Source organism: Trichosurus vulpecula, chromosome 6 (genome assembly GCF_011100635.1).
Source record: "Trichosurus vulpecula isolate mTriVul1 chromosome 6, mTriVul1.pri, whole genome shotgun sequence".
Classification (NCBI taxonomy): Eukaryota; Metazoa; Chordata; class Mammalia; order Diprotodontia; family Phalangeridae; genus Trichosurus; species Trichosurus vulpecula.
Window position 1 is genome coordinate 208,745,315 of NC_050578.1, and position 17,638 is coordinate 208,762,952.

The 17,638-nt window shown below is 42.8% G+C and overlaps 1 protein-coding gene across 1 annotated transcript in view; it reads right to left on the reverse strand.

Moving 5' to 3' along the window:
- Positions 1-1,448: 1,448 nt before the first annotated feature.
- Positions 1,449-17,638, reverse strand: part of HGFAC (HGF activator) — a 60,035-nt gene continuing 43,845 nt past the window's right edge. Inside the window, exons 10-14 of the mRNA XM_036764014.1 lie at positions 15,199-15,454; positions 10,334-10,473; positions 7,523-7,663; positions 6,629-6,777; positions 1,449-1,786 (exon numbers count right to left, since the gene is read on the reverse strand). Coding sequence (XP_036619909.1) covers positions 1,598-1,786; positions 6,629-6,777; positions 7,523-7,663; positions 10,334-10,473; positions 15,199-15,454 — 875 coding nt within the window. The 3' untranslated portion in view covers positions 1,449-1,597. The remainder of the gene's footprint in view (positions 1,787-6,628; positions 6,778-7,522; positions 7,664-10,333; positions 10,474-15,198; positions 15,455-17,638) is intronic.

The window sequence follows — 17,638 nt, forward strand, 5'->3', positions numbered from 1 at the left end:
CCTTTACTACACACACACATTTGACCTTGGGCTGGGGTTGGGGGTTGGGCTGGATGATCTCTAAGGGCCCTAACCATTCCTAGAGCCCAGGATCCTATTGTAGCAGGGCTTTTGTGTTAGCTATCTCAGGGAGTGAATGAGGAGAGAGACAGGGATAGAATTTGGCACTCAAAACTTAAAAAAAAAAGTGTTAAAAAATGCTTTTACATGTAATTGAGAAAAAATAAAGTATTATTTTAAAAATAAAATATTTTTTAAAAAAATAAAATAATGCCTCAAAAAAGATGATCTTGGTTTAGTTCTATACAGAGGAAGAGGAATAATAATAATCATTCATATTAACATGTCATTGTTCAGTAATTTTAGTTGTATCTGATTCTTGGCGACCCGTTTGGGGTTTTCTTGACAAAGATACTGGAGAGGTTTCCCATTTCCTTCTCCAGCTCATTTTACAGATGAGGAAACTGAAACAAACAGGGTTAAGTGACTTGCCCAGGGTCACACAGCTAATAAGTATCTGAGGCCTTCCTGACTGCTGGCCCTATGCTCTATCTACTGATCCACCTAACTGCCCCACCTGAACATGATTGTACTCTGAAGTTATAAAATGCACTTTCCTCACAACAAACCTAGCCAATAAGTGATAGGGTCAAGATTCCTATTCAGCAGTGTTCTTTCCACTACAACACACTGGGATCTGAATTATTCTGCTTTGTCCTAGAGGTCAGAACTAGGACCCATAGATAAAAGTTTCAGAGAGGCTACTTAAGCTCATCGTAAGGAAAACCATCTTAACAATCAATGCTGTATGGCAGAGGAATAAGCTGCCTTGGTAGGCAGGGAACTCTTCCATCACCAGATCTGTTCCGGGAGATGATGGATTCCTACTTATTGGTGATGTTGAAAAAGAGATTTCTGTTCTGGTACAGGTTAGACAAGATGGCCACTGAAGTCCTTTCTAGCTATAAGAATCTATGATTTTATTTGTATGATTCACGTCTTCTACACTTTAGCCAAATTGAATTACTCATTGTCCCCTGAATATATCCTATATTTTTCCTCTTCTTCTCCTTTTCCCATAGGTTCCCTACACTGGGAATCTTTTCCCCTACCTCTGCCTGCTGACATGTTACCCAACCTTCAAGGCCCAGCTCAAATAATAGTTCCATAAAAACCTTTCTCCATCCCTTTCTCAGCTGTGTTTTCCCCTTCCTTAGATCTCATAGCGCTCATTATGTGCCAATGATATGCCAATTTGTTTTCTCTTCATTTGTGCACATGTATTCTGTCCCTCTGCTAGATAATAATCTTCTTGAGGGTAGGGACTGTCATACATATTTATATACTTCTTAGAGTGGAGCACTAAGGGTGTGTATACAGTAGGACATTGAGTGAAAAGGTATGTTAACCTCTCTTGTGGTTCACATTTGCAGACACCGGGTCAACTATAACTTTCAAAAATGCTTTATTGTTGTCACGGCAAAGTATCCTTACAAAGGATCGGCATAGTTCAATGCGACCACACACTGGTGATGACGAATACATCCAGTGATGTCTAGAGGCGAAGCAGGGCCAGGCAGGTTCCTCATGGCTTACCTCAGGCATCAGTGGCCGCGGTTACTCTCCTGGGAGGCCGTATCTTGTCATTGATCCAATCCACATAGTTGGTCACCCGGGTATAAACGCCCGGCTTGTTGAACCTGCCGCAGCCATCACCCCAGCTGATGATGCCGTAAAGGTAAGAAATCCCATTCTTTTCACAGGCTAGGGGCCCTCCTGAGTCACCCTGTGTTGGTTAGAGACCAAGAGTGAATCGTCTCACCTTCAAGAGATGGTGACTTTTCATACGGAAGGTTGGGGAAGGTGGGAAGATGAGCAGAACTCTGGACAGTCAGTTAAGCATTCTGGGTTCTAGTTCTTATTCTCCCACTAATGAGTCTACTTGCTACAATTTCACTCTTGCCTGAGATTTATTGAATTTCCAGCCAGGATAAAAGTAAATACAGCTAGGTCCCCACTAGCGTGAATAATAGTCTCATGTATTCAAATTTGTTATTTAAAGTTATAATTATGAAAACATGGTAATTGCTTCTTGTCCATTGGAAAAAGAGCAACGCAAATTCAAACAATGTAACCACTTCAGGGGATTCATTATTTGCACTAATTGGGACCCAGATGTGCTATATAAATTTAAACATATATACAAACATACATACACACAAACACACATATATGTATGTATACATATATACATATACACATACACATATACATACCCATACCCAATCTCCTCCCTCCATCATTATAAGATGCATGCATCAGCCTAATAAACTCATTTACCCTGATTTCATAGACTTCTTCTTTTACAGAAAAATTGCATTTTAAAATATGAGTCTATTTAACCCAAAGAAATGAAGCTCTAAAGATGGAATTTCACAATTCACAATTCACAATACACAATTCTTTCCCTTCTTCATTTCCATGGAGGCAGGTCTTGCTTCAACATAAGAAAATTTTCTCACAGTAATGTAGAAACAGCTCACATTTACATGGAGCCTTATTATTCACAAAGTGAACATTAATTATATTAATAATAATATAATGTTCTTTTTATTTTGTAGGTGATGAAATTGAGAGACAGAGAGGGTAAGTCTTTGGCCCCATGGTGGCATGGCTAGTGAGTGAATTCAGGTTTGCTGAATTCACATTCATTTTTGTTTCTGCTACACAATACTGCCTCTTACTACATATCGGAAATAGAATGGCTTGCCTCTTGAGGTAGTGAGTGGCTCATTACTGGAGGTGTTCAAGCAGAGGCTGGCTAATGACTCGTCGGGAATGTTTCAGACAGGATTCTTACTTTGGGGAGAGGTCCCTCTGAGCTCACCGATTCCATGTTATTGCCATTCAATTCACATGTACTTGTAATAAGAGATATTTAATCTGCTAAGTATACAGTCTGTGAAAACTTGGCAGTCCTGTTTCAATTAAGTTTCCTATTCACAAAGCAAGAAGCCATGAAAATACTGTTATTCTTTAATAGCCAAATAAAACCCCTGACTTCTATTATTCCAAACTCTGACCAGAAATATTGACCTAGCCTGGTGACTTGGAACCAAAATAAATAATTGACTAATCCTTAGAGAGGCAGAAGGGCAGAGCATGACGAGTCCTGCAATGAGCGTTGGGAGACCTGGTGTCTGGTCTCTGCTCTCACACTAATTCGAGATGTCACCTTGGGTAAGTCACTGTACCTTTCTGAGCCTCAACTTCCTCATCCATAAAATGAGGCAGTTTGAGGAAAATAAGCATTTATTAAGCACCTTTTGTGTGCCAGGCATCGTATTAAGTGTTGTGAATATTACCCCGGGGTGGTGGTTGTTCTTATTCAGTCCCTTTTCAGTCATGTCTGACTTTTCATGACCCCATTTGGGGTTTTCTTGGCAAAGATGCTGGAGCGGTTTTGCCATTTCCTTCTCCAGCTTATTTTATAGATGAAGAAACTGAGGCAAACAGGGATAAGTGACTTGCCCAGGGTCTCTCAGCTAGTAAGTGTCTGAGGCCAGATTTGAATTCAGGAAGATGAGTCTTTCTCACTCCAGGTCAGAAACCCTCTCTACAATGCCACCTAGCTGCCCCAGGAGATAAATACTATTGTGATTCCCATGTTGTGGATGGAAAAACTGAAGCAGACAGAAGTTAATTAACTTCCCCAGGGTCACATAGCGAGTAAGTGTCTGAGGCTGCATTTGAACTCAGTTCTTCCCGATTCCAGGCCCAGTGTTCTATCCACTGCATCACTGAGGTGCCAGGTCCTATTCGGCCTTGCCATTCTAAGATATGAAGTGTCCTCTTCTAACAAGCCTTCATCCCCAGGGGAAGGCAGGAAGAGAGCACTATGATATCATGCTATCAGAATGGCCCTATGATCCCAGCAGGCTCTAAGGATGGAGAGGGCCCAGAATTCTAGAACACTTAGTAAACACGACATTCACTGTTTGGAGCTTAATGGGTCAAATCTGAAACAGGTGCTCCTGGGGGAGGAGGGAGAGTGATGAACGATCAAGCAGCTCTGGGAGTCACGAGATGGGGTATTAGGTTAGTTTCCTGCTTAATGGAGCTGGGAAGGCTTAAGCAGAGCCTCAAAACCTTGCTTTATTATGCATTATGATGGTCTGTAGTTGAATTGAACCTCCTTTCTTTGGAACACATCTCCCTGGAGGCTAATGGCAACAGATTCAATATTGGATAAAAATCTTTGGATAGAGAGGCACCATGGGGTATGTGGATAACAATGGTCTGGGAGATAAGGATAATTCTGAATCCCAGCCCCGAGTCTCTCCCGGTGGGACCCATAGCTGAGACTCAGACTAGAGTGGCCTGTGAGGTCCTTCCCAGCTCTGATGCTCTTTCTGTATTCTAAGGTTCCTCCCAGCTCCAACAATCCATGTTTTATATTTTTCCAGGCATGATATTCCGTGTTCTAACATTAGTTCTCATCTATTAGTACAGGCCTCTTTAGACAAACACCGTTGGCTTGCCGGATTTCTCTTCCTGAATATCTCATACGCATCTCAAATTCCACATTTCCCAAATGGAACCCATTGTCTTCCCTCTAAACCTATGCCTTCTCCAAATGTCACTATTTCCATCGAGGACGCCGCCATCCTCCCAGCCCCCAGGCTCTTGATCTTGTAGCCACCCTTGATTCTTCTCTCTCTCTCTCATCCCCCCATATCTCATTCATTGCCAGGTCTCATAAATTCATCTTTCCCAAAATCCCTCATGTCCTATCTTTCCACTCACTTGATTACCACCCATATTCAGGCCATCGTCACCTCTTGCCTAGACTATGGTAATAGACTCCTGATGGGTCTCCTTGCTTCTAGTTCCTCTTCTTCCCAATCCATCCTACATACAGTAACCAAAGTAACTTTCCTAAGGCAAAAGTGTGATGATATCACTTCCCCTAACCAAGAACCTTTATTAACTCCCTATTATCTCTGGGATAGCCTAGCCTGGCATCAAGGTTCTGGCCTTTCATACTATCTACTCATTTCATAATATTCCGCTTTGCAAACTCCATGTTCCATCCAAACAGGACTACTAGCTGTTGTCTTAACTAGATATTCCCATCTCCCACCTTTATATGGATAATCACTATTCTTTTAGAATTATAGATTTAGAACTAGAAAGAAGTTTAAAGATCATCTAGCTTAACTCCTTTATTTTACAGAAGAAACAGGCACTGAGAGCCCTAAATCACACAGCTAATAAGCAACACAATGGGTCCCCTAAGCCAGGTTTCCTGGCCCCCAGGATGGTGTTCTTCCCACACGATTCTCCCCCTTTACATTCATTAAGGGCTACACGGGCATTATTTTATTTTAGACTCCTAGTGGTGCTTTGAAACAGGTGATCACATTAGCTAGTGTTCCGGGGAACACTGTGGGGAAGAGACAGAGGTCCAGGAAGTTTTGATGGGGGAAGGTGGTGGGTTAGCCTGGGTCAACATCTCTGTAGACCCCAAGACAGAGAGTCACTCAAAGGAAAGAGAGAGACACAGAAGAGACAAACTTCATTGGCTTGGGTATTTTTCTAAAAAGTAGCCAAGGTCAGCCGTGGCACAGAGATCATTTAGGATGAAACTGGGATGGTGGAGAGTAGTCAGAGTGCAGGAAGGGGGAATGGTGATATATGCAGGTTCGAATGAGTAAGCAAGAGGGGAGCTGTTCAGTGGGGGAAGGGTGTGGAGTAGCAGACACAGAATCAGAGAATGGAGACCTGGAAGGTGCCCTCCGGAGTGCCTAAGTCAATTGCCCTCCTTTTTCAGATGAGGAAACAGTCTGAGGGGCAGAAAGATTAAGACATTTACCCAAGGTCACACAGGTAATATGTAAGAGAGAGAGACTCTGAAAGAACTCAGGTTCGGTGACTCTAAAGCCAGGAATTCTCCCATGATGCTATGCTTCCTCCCCATATAATAGAAAAGAAGGCGCTTGAGAACGGTATGGTTTAGAGCAGTGGGTAGGGCAATACCTGTTCTAGGGGCTATCACAATGGCAGGTGGACAGAGCTGTGATGCCTTTAGGACCACGGGGACTAGAAATATCATAGAATATGATCAGATTTAAATCACAGGATTTAAATCTGAAATCATCCATTCCAGTTCTCCCCACCCCCTACCGTAACTTTCCACTAAGGCCTGGGACAGCTGGGTGGCTAAGTGGTTAGAGTGCTAGGCCTGGAGTCAGGAAGACCCGATTTCAAATATGACCTCAGATACTTACTATCTGGGTGACCCTGGGCAAGTCACTTAATCCTGTCTGCCTCAGTTTCCTCATTTGTAATATGAGCTAGAGAAGGAAATGGCAAACCACGTCAGTATCTTTGACAAGAAAATCCCAAATGGGATCACGAGGAGTCAGACGTGACTGTAAAACAACCGAACAACACTGGGCCTAGATAGGGTAAGTGACTTGACCAAGGTCTCACAGCTAGTGAGTTGAAGAGTCAGGATTCATTTTTAAGTCCCCTGCTACCAATCCAGTCCTCTTTCCACTACACCACACTGTCATTCCTTTGGCTGAAACAAAACAAAATGAGGATTACCCTCCCCCAGCCTTACCTGACAGGCATCTGATTTACAGTCGAAGTAACCAGCACAGAACATATTGGAAGTGATGTCCGCACCATAGACCTCTGGGCTGCTACATTTGTGGTCAGGAATGAGAGGAAGCAATGCTTCTCGTAAGTAGCTCGAGTAACCTGTAACATCTTTAAAGGAGAAACCAAGGGAAAAACTTTCAGTTGGAGTCAGGATTGCGACAAGCCTGGATAATGCAGGAGAGCACTGCTCCATGAGGGGAATGACGCCCAGGCCCTAGCTGGAAGCATCGCTGCTTACATACAAGTCAGAGAGGGACATGCTTAAGCCTGCTGAGGATATCTCCATAGCCCATGAACATGCCTGATACTCTCAGATTGCTGCCTTGGACTATTAATTTACGTTTAATCAGTGGGCAGGGCGGGACTCAGATGGAGTGGCCTCTAACATCCCTTCATTCTCTGTCACTGCCTGGTATAACCGCCAATCAACCTTAGGCCTGCCAGCCATGCCACAGCTATCAGTGAGAACCTATAACTGATGGTCACGATGCTGATCGACAGCTCTGCCAGCCAGTGATACGGAAGAGGCATGGTCTCCTCCCCTTAAGATTATAAGTAGTTGTTGTTGCTGTTGGTCAGTCACTCTGACTTTTCATGACCCCATTTGGGGTCTTCTTGGCCAAGGTACAAGAATGGTTTGCCATTTCCTCCTCCAGTTGTAAGCAGTATCCCATAGCTACTTTTGAGGCTTCTTCAGTATGCAGTCCCTGCCTAGAGCCCTGGTTGTGATGTTGAGGACAATCCAACAGAAAGACCCACAGCTCAGAGGAAAACATCCCCTGGTTTGGCGGGTCTGGGCCAACAGAGAGATGAGCTAGGGGCCCCCAGCACCCACAGTCATTAGGAGACTCACTCTCATACATGTGTCCCCATCCTGCAATCTGGCATTTGTGATTATCAGGAAAGGTGATGCCATTCTCCGGGAGGCAGATGGGCTGGACAAACTGGGACTTTGTAGCACAGCGGTCGCCCTTCTTCTTCAGCCTAATCAGAGCTGCAGGAAATTAGAGAAGGGAATCAGACTGACCATCACAGAGACAAGAGTATTTCTGTCCGTCAGGACTGGCCATCGGGGTTAAAGGGTCCAGAAACAATTCCTGGGACTCCATGGCCCTCCTGAAGGAAAAATAACGGTATAGGATAATAAGCTTTAGAGATCTGAATGGCATTTTAGAAGCCATCTAAATTCAACCCTCCATTTTACAAATGAGGAAACTAAGGCCTGTAGAGTTTAAGCATCATGACCAACTTTACACAGCTAGTGAATAGCAGAGCTAGAACTCATTTCTACGTCTTCTGACTCCAAAGTGAAAGGTCTTACCTCCACATCAGAGCCCCAGAAGAGAGGGGGGAGGAATTATCCACGGTAGAGTCAAAGCCATCCTAAGTTCATTTCTCTTCTTCAGAACTCAGTAGGTTATACCACTCATCTGTTACTTACCATAACCAGAATGCCGCCACATATTCTGATCTAGTGACTTAACCTCAGGCCCTTTGAGCCTTGCCATATGCCCAGTCATTGCTTTTGAGGACCTCCAGACCTTTCCATCCCCCCAAGAGCTTAAACTTCTTCTATGCTCAGGCTCCCCTGATTATAGTATGGGTCCCTGGAGAGCATGAACTGTTTCGTTTTTTTCTATTTGCATCATTAATGCTTAGCACAATGCTTGGCACATTGTCAATGCTTAATAAAAGCTTTTTCTGGTTCACATTACTCATATCATTCAGTATTACTTTCCAGAGGCAAGTCCGATCTCCCCAAGTAGACTAGACGTGCCACGGGATGGGGACACAGGAACTCCTGGGGAAGTCTGTTGAATTAAATTCCTTCACCCAACATCAAAGATGTTTATGGAGCCCCAGGTTTGTGCTCAGTCCTGCTCTAGGAGCCAAATGGGCCTCAACAGCTCTCGACCGAATCCGTGTTTACCTCTTATTGGAGAGACTACAATTCACTCACATGGAAAGTTTAATAATAAATCAATCAATTAATTAATTAATTAAAATACAAATAAATAAATAAATAGATAGATAAGTAAATAAATAAATGAAATAAAATTAAATTAAATTAAATTAAATTAAAAAAATAAAGTACAGCTGGGGTTTAGAGGTCACACACAACTAAGAAGTGCCAGAGCCAAGCCCCGGGGGCAGGGGTTTCTGGTTCCTTCTCTGATGCTCTTTGTGATACATGATAACAACAGCTAACATATAGCACTTACTTACTACGTCCTTGGCAGCTAGGTGGCGCAGTGGATGGAGTGCCAAGCCTGGGGTCAGGAAGACCTGAGTTCAAATCCAGCCTCAGACACTTATTAGCTGTGTGACCCTGGGCAAGTCACTTAACCCTATTTACCTCAGTTTCCCCATCTGTAAAATGAACTGGAAAAGGAAATGGCAGACCACATCTATTGAGAAAACCCCAAAAAGGGGTCAGAAAGAGACATGCATGACTGAAAACAACTAAACACTAACGAACATGCCTAAGCACTGTGCTAAGCTCTTTTTGCAAATGTTATCTCATTTGATCCTCACAACAACTCTACAAGGTAGATGGGGAAATGGAGGCAGACAGAGGTTAAGTGACTTGCCCAGGGTCACACAGCTAGTAAATATCTGAAGCCAGATTTGGACTTGAGTCTTCCTGAATCCAGGTCCAGTGATCTATACACAGCGCAGTCTTGCCTAATTATGGACTTGAGCAGGAAGTATATAAGGACCCCCCCCCCCCAAGAGGCCCTTGGCTCTGTAACAAAGAAGGCAGTGTGGATGTGGTACAGAAGGTTAGTTTTCACATCTGTGAAATGGTGATCTTGAGCAAACTCTTTAATCTTCTCCGCTGTAAAATGAAGGCATTGGACTAGGCGACCTCCAAGGTTGCTTCTATTTCTGATCCCATGACAATGAGTTGTTAACCTGTATCCACAGAGGAATTTTCCATGCCAGGGAGTTCCCCACACTGATGAAATCACAAAACAGGGAAAAAAATAATTCCTGCTCTGGACTTGTGGAGTCAGAAGATCATGGTTTGAATCCTAGTTCTGCTGCCAAAACACCACATCGCCTAATCACTCTAAGCCTTAATTTTCTCATCTGCTAAATGGGGGCAGCTATTATTGCCTGAATTGGTATTCAAACTCACATCATCTGATTCCAAATCCAGTGTTCTTTCCCCTAAACCAAAGATGCTAGAGAATTTCATAAGTAAAAAACTGGCTATCACATAAGGGAATTGTTTTTGGTCACAGCAGCTCCCAAAAACCATCCACAAAAGCGGAGGAAGCATCCATACTGATGACATCACTAATCTTTCAAGTTTGATGGGATTTATATAGCTACTGCGGTCAACCTGTCTGTTGTCCAGTGTCCTGATCTAGATTCTACTGCCTCTTTCCCAAAGTTCCTGATCTCCCGATCTTTCCTGATTCCTAAACTGAGGTTCACTGTCTGTGACGCCCTACTGTAGAAGGCTCTGGCACCTGCCTGTTTCTTCCCGCTTTAACTGAGTTCTCCCACCTTGACCTCTGACTCCCATGACTGGATGTACACGCCAGCCTCCTTTCTCACCAAACTCCCTGCCTCAGCCCTCCTTGATCAGCCCTGGTCCGTGGACACCCAAGGCCAAACCTGACATCTGGTGCAGAAGAAGACTCAACACACTCACCAAGGTCATGATTGCTGGGGTTGAAGACAGAATACAACGGATACAGGATGTACTTCTCAATTTCAAATGATTGTGTCACATCTGTGGATGTGTTGAAGAAATGCTGGCCCAGGACGACTGTGACACTTGACTTGGGTGGGCTGGAAAACGCGGAATAACAATAATGAATAGCTGGCACTTATTTATAGTTGCAAACCTTTTTTCATACCAATAATTTAATTTTAGATGTGAGAGGGAGGCAGGGCAGGTGTTAACAAATTTTTTCCAGAGGAAAAAAAAAGTAAGAGGCTGAGATAGAATTTGAACTCAGGTCTCCTGCTGACAAAGCCAGTGGTTCTACCATGCTACATCTACATATCACAAAGAGTTGTGTGCCTAGTTCTTGACCCTTGGGAGTCAGCTTTTATTTTAATCATTCGCGGGCGGTTACTATGGGGATCAAAATGTATAAATTCTCATCCACGCTTAGCCCCACTGGGAAGATAGGATGAGGGTAAAGCTGCATTCTCCAGAGCCCAGGGCCCTGCCCACGAAGGGCTTGGTAAAACCTTCAAATACAAATTCACAGATTCACAGATACTTGGAACTCAGACCACTGAATGTCAGAGCTGGACAGAACCTTAGAACCCACATATGGAGTCAGACCTGGATGGGCCCATAGAGCATAGAATGTCAGAGCTGAAAAGGACCTTAGAATTTAGAACGCAGAAAGTAAACAGAACCAGGAAAACAATAGACATAATGAGGCACAATGAGTACAAAAAGCTGAAGGCTGCAAAATTATGAACAAAAAGCTTGACCCTAAAGGAGAAATAGAAGTCACCTCCTTCTAGTCCTTTGCAAGGGTAGGGTTAGGGATCCACAGGTTGGGAACATTGTATAAAACATCAAAATATATTCAACTAAGACCCTGGGGTGGGGGGACTGGACCAAAGATAAAGCACGGTAAAGCCATCAACAGTCAGGATTTTCTTTCTCAACCATTGAAAATGCAAGAAGAGATACTCCTCTTTGGCACAAATGTTCCAGGAATCTTGAAAAGTGGGCAGGCAACAAGAGGTGGGAATGAAGACTATTATCTGTGAGTGCAGAGAAAATGCCTCCCCTGCCCTAGACTGGAGTTATGACAAATAACTCCATCCCTAGTTCAACCTTTCAATCCAAAACACTCTGGTTCCAGAGGTGGGTCCTGTGTGGAGCTAGAACAGGGGTGGAGAATCTGTGGTCTTTAAGTTATTGGGAGGCAATTTTGCTTAATAGAGAGAACATTACTTTCTATTTAAAATTTTATTGATGCTTTTAAAGTTTTTTTTTAATATCAAACTTAAGTTGGTGTTTTCCTTCCTTCCCTCTCCCTTCTTTTGTAGCAAAGGAAAAAAAAGTTAAGCAAAACTAACAGGCATATCTACCCTATTTAAAATGAAATGCACCATTCCATACCCACAGTCCCCCACCTCTTCAACTAAAAGGAGGAAGTTTATTTCTTCATTTCTTTTCCAAAGAATTGGGCATTATAATCACATAGCATTCAGCTTCATTTGATTGCTAACAAAGAGGTTTCTAGCAATTAGAGCTAGACAAAAAAAATGGATTTTTTTCTGAATTTTAACGAACCCTAAAAAATAAAAATATTCTCATACACAAAATAGAACAGAAAATAGGATAATAATAGCAGATAACATTTATACACTGCTTACAATGTGCCAGGCACAAAATGCTTTACAATTATTATCTCATTTAAGAGATGACATTGTGAAACTATGAATCTCTTATATATAGCTTTCTTTCTTTGAAGTATATAACAAACTCAATATGTTACTCTCAAAAATATATATGTTGATTGGTTTTGTGGGATTTTTTCCTCTTCTTCCTCTTTTTCTTTACTTCTTTTAAAATTTTTGTTATAGGGGATGGCTCTTTGAGAAGGGCAGGGAAGAGAGATATAGGAAGAAATCTACACAATGTAAAAACAAAAGACATAAATAAAAATCAATTTTCTTTTAAAAATGAGAGCACAAAATATCAGAGCTAAAAAGGGTCTTGGGATATAGAATACCAGAGATGAAAGGGACATTAGAATATAGAATGTGGACTATCAGAGCTAGAAGAAGCTTCGAATCCTCCACCCACAGGAAAAAAAAATAGCATTAGATTGCTCCCATTTCAACAATACTTTGATGCGTCAAAAGAACTTTTTCATGTGAACCATATGAGACAGGTGATGCAAATATAATTATTCCCACTTTTCATATAAGGAAACTGAGTTTCAGAGCGGTAAAGGGACACACCTACAAGGCCCCACAGCAAATGAACAAACCTCCAGGAGATTATGAGACAGTGGGAAGTACCAGATATCAGTGCTATAGTGGATCTTTTAGACCATCAAATCTAACCACCTTGTTTTGAAGACAGATAATTAGCGACCACACTGGATAGAACCCTGGTCTCCCAACACCCCAAAAGAGCACTATTAGTTCAGTGGAGGGAAGACCACTCCCACATCATGATCAATGCAATCACCTGGTTCATGGAATCAATCAGTGATGTGCTGGTAAATTGGTTTAACAATCAGTTTTCCAAAAAACACGTATACATATTTTTAATTTTCATTAGTAACTTTTCCTCCATCACTTTCTTAAGCCCATAATCTATCAACAAAACAATAACTCGAGCCCTGATTTTTAGAATTTGCCGATTTCCAAGGTGTGAATGCTCGCTTCGGAAATTTAACAATCAGTTCTTTGGAACCTGTAGGAGCTGGTTCTAGCACACCCCTCTCCCCAGATTTCTGACAGATGCCCAGCTCCAGTGCCCAGTATCATTTTGTAGGCTGACTGTGGGCAGTGTGACTTTGCCACCATGTGGCCATGCCCAAGAACTACAATTTCTCCCGAGTCCTTGTGGGGGATGTACTGTAGGTCATGGCTCCCTTCCCTTTACTGTGCCTCTAGAAACATGAATACCAGGAGACCCCCACCACCCTCACCCTTGCCCCAGTTCCTAAGGATTATACTTTCTAGGGTTCCTTTCACCACACTGATATCCATACGAATATCAAAGCTATAAGGAATCTTTTAGACCATCAAATCCAACCACCTTGTTTTGAAGGCAGTTAGTGACCACATTGGGAGATCTCCCAGAACTGAAGTATATCATGATCCAATGCACCCTAAGGCCTTTGCGTGAACATCATCAAATCACAGAATCTTTGCTCTGGAAGGAATCTCCAAGAACATTTAGTCTCCAAATGCCAAGTATAGGTTGACATTGGACATGGAGCCAGATGGTTGATAGACAGACTAAACCAATCCTCATATGACATAGAATCAGAGATTTAGAGCTGGAAGAAAACTTACAGGATATCTGGTCCAAGCACCTTATTTTATAGATGAGAAACTGAGGCCAAGAGGTTAAATGACTTGCCCAAAGTAACAAAGATGGTAAGCAGCAGATGTAGGGTTTGAACCTAGAGCCTCCAACTCTGAATCCAGCATTGTTTCCACCATATCACACTGATTCTCCATCTAGAGACCATTCATCTTCCAGGCTGACCTCCTCTAGACTCACTCCAGTTTGTATATGTCCTTCCTAGAACGTGGTACCATCATCTCCATCATGGATGCTCACTGAATTGTTCAATCATCATGTTGTTTGTTGTTCAGTCATGTCCAATTCTTCAGGATGTCATTCGGGATTTTCTTGGCAAAGATTTCCTTCTCCAACTCATTTTACAGATGAAGGAACTGAGACAAACAAGGTTAAGTAACTTGTCCATAGTTACATAAGTGTCTGAAGCCAGATTTGAACTCAAGATGAGTCTTCCTGATTCCAGGTCCAGCATTCCGTGCACTATGGTGCCACCTAGCTGCCCTGATAATCAATCATACTTTGCCTCTATGTAACACTTTATTTTTTTTAACGTATTTTCCAAAGTTACTATCTTGTATGGTCCTTACAGAATCCAGAGAATTCAGCAATTCAGGTATTATTCCTGTTAACAGGAAGGAAAACTGAGCCCTAGGGACTAGAATCTTCTTGCCTTCCTGTGACTGGAATGGGCAGCCAGTCCTCCTCATTCACCACCCTTATAAAGTTCTAGACAAAAGCACCTCCCTCTGGCTACCACTCCCCTTTTCCCCTTGTTCAAAGAGGCTAGGGCACTTCCTTAAATTCAAACAGGTAGTAGAGGGAGGGAGTGAACAAATATTTATTAAGTACCTACTTTGTGCCAGGCACTGTGCTAAACAGGTAACAACTATTCTTTCATTTGATAGGAATCTACTATGATTCCCCATTTTACAGTTCAGGAAACCAAGGCAGACAGAAGTTTAAGTTACTTGTCCAGGTTCACACAACTATTAAGTGCCTGAGTCTAGCAGACCTGGGATTCCAGCTTCAGTCCTCTGACTGCAGATCCAATCTTTTTCTACAGTCATGTGAATTCTCCCCTCACTCAGCTTTCTCTTTCTCAGGTCTACCCCAAGATATGGCTGTCCTTACATGGTGCAGAATAAGCATCCTGCTAGAAATTCAGGCGATCTCATCCTGAGAAAGTTCTCCCTGCCCCACAAATCTCCCTTCTCCCCACATCTCCATCAGCTACTGGAGGATCCTTGCTCAAAGGGATAGAGCTATTCCCACCCCCAGGAGAACTCAGGCGGTGAAAGTTGGGGGAGTTCAAAGCCTTTCCAGACAATGGAGTTTGATAAGGGGAAGGAAGGTGAGAGATCATGAGAAAAAAAGGGGAGAAGGATACATTGGGCATCCATTAAGTTTCACCTGAACTGAGCCAATCTTTACATTCTTCGCCATTTTGCCCAAGAGCTGACCTTTCCCTAGGCGATGGGGTAAAAGGTCATGCTTACCTGTTGGAGAAACAATGGGCAGCTGTTACTACCCAGCAGGAGTGGATGAGGCTGCCAGCACAAAAGCTCTCCCCAATGTACAAGGCCGCCATCCACGGGTGGGATCCTGGCAAGGAGGACGAGCCTCCAATAATTCGAGGCCTCAGGAAGGTCCTCTTCTTGTGCCTCCTCCCACAAGCCCGTCTGTTGGGCAGAGAAGTCTCGGGAACCATGAAAAGTTCCACGTTGGTTGGAACCACACTCCTCCGACCGTCAGCTGGGGCAGGAGAAAAGGCAGAGCTTAATAGAATGTTAAAAAGAGAAAGGACCCAGGGGACCATCTGTACAAGATGGGGTTTAATAAGCGTTCACGGAAAGTCCCGCATGCTTGCTTTAAAGAGATGCGTTAGTGGAAAGAGTTCCGGGATTGAAGTTAGATCTGACTGCAAATTCCTGCTCTGGGAATTGCTATGCGTGCAAATTTGGACCAGTACCTCCCTCCTTCTACGTTTCAGTTTATTTGTCTGCAAAAATAAGAGGGTGGGACTAAATGATCGCTGAGGTCCCTTTCCGGATCGAAGTCCTCTGATTCCGTATGAAAAAGACACAGCAGTTTTAGTGACTGCAAAGGCCATGTGAGGCGACACTGTGATATTGTAACAGCTAACTTAATGTCCATTCATTTGCATGAATAAGAGCCAGAGATCAGAATAAAGGAGGTGATATCGTATACCCTGGTCAGACCACACCGGGAGTACCGAGTCACACATTTGGATGTCACATTTTATGGAGGACATAGACAAACCGGGTGCATCCAGAGGATAGGAATTAGGACGGTCAATGGACTGAAAACTCTAGGATGGATTGAAGGGACTAGGGTGGTTCATTGGGATCAACTTAGTGTCATAAAGATCTAAGTTCAAACTCTGATTCAGATACTTGGTTATATGGCCTTGAAAAAGTCACTGAACTTCTGTTTGCCTCAGTTTCCTGACCTGTAAAATGGAGATCATAATAAAACCTACCTCACAGAGTTGTTGTGAAGATCAAATGAGATATTATGTAAAGAGGGAAGGGAAAAGTATTTATTAATAATGCCACGTACTGTGCTAAGCATTTTACAAATATTGTCTTGTTTGAAGCTCACAACAACCCTGCCAGGTAGGTGCTAAGAGCATCCCCATTCTAAACTTGAGGAAACTGAGGGAAACAGATGTTGAGTGACTTGCCCAGGATCATACTAGAAGGTGACTCTTGCTGGATTTGAACTTGGGTCTTCCTAACTTTAGGCCCACTGTTCTATCTACTGTGCCACCCAGCTGCCTCTCAAACTTAAAAAGCTTTGCAGACTTTAAAATACTATATAAATGCTAGGTATTATTCCTTGCTGTTGTGGTTAGCCTGAAGAATAGAAGACTTTGGGGATGGGGTAGTGGTGAGGGGCGCATAGATTCCCAAAGTGAGCGGTACCACCCCCGGGGGGAAGGGGCTGGAACAATCAAGGGGGAGTGCCTCGGGTGCAACAAAAATAAGGGAGCAGTGGAAGCAAGCATAAGGCAAGAAGAGAAGCAGTTTTTGAAAAAGCACCTTTCACCTGCTGTATAACAATTAAAGTCGTAGTGATTACATCATTTCCCAAATAAACACACAAAATGAAAGTTATAACTGATCAGTGGTCAAGTCCACTGACAGCTCTCAACAAGCAAGTGTTGGCAGGTCATGTCCATCCAGTATTGTTGGGAAGTCCAGCATGCATTGGCAGGAATATGTGTATGCAATGACTTGTTTACCATAACTATACCATTACATAACATTGCATCATCGAAATTTCAATGTGGGAAAAAAACCCACAAATTTACAATAAATTATTAAATATAATATGTGACATTTTAAAAATATTTTTATATTTTTTTAAATGATGCAAATTTTTTAAAAGTTAAAGGGTTAAAGAAAGTAGATTTCCAGGGGGGCAGTAATATTTTTTTTAAAGGAGGTATTAGACCAAATAAGTTTGGGAGCCTCTGTGTAAGACAATTGTCATAAAGATCTAATGGGCTGTCACAGAGAAGAGGTTGCTAGGTGGAGCCATAGTGCACAGAATGCCAGGCTTCGAGTCAGGAAGAATCATCTTCCTAAGTTCAAATCCATCCTCAGACATATCCTAGCTGGGTGGCTCTGGGCAAGTCACTTCACGCTGTTTGCCTCAGTTTCCTCATCTGTAAAATGGGCTGGAGAAGGAAGTGGCAAACCACTCCAGTATAAATGGGGGTCATGGAGAGTCAGACATGATTGAAACAACTGAACAACTGTCCCAGAGAAGAGTCTTTAGACCTGTTTTACTTGGCTTTGAAGGACCAGACAAGGCGTTACAAAGAGGCAGATTTTACTTAAACACAAGGAAAACCTTCCTAACAATTAGTGAGTTCCTTGTCCTCAGAAAACTTCAAACATCCATTGCCAT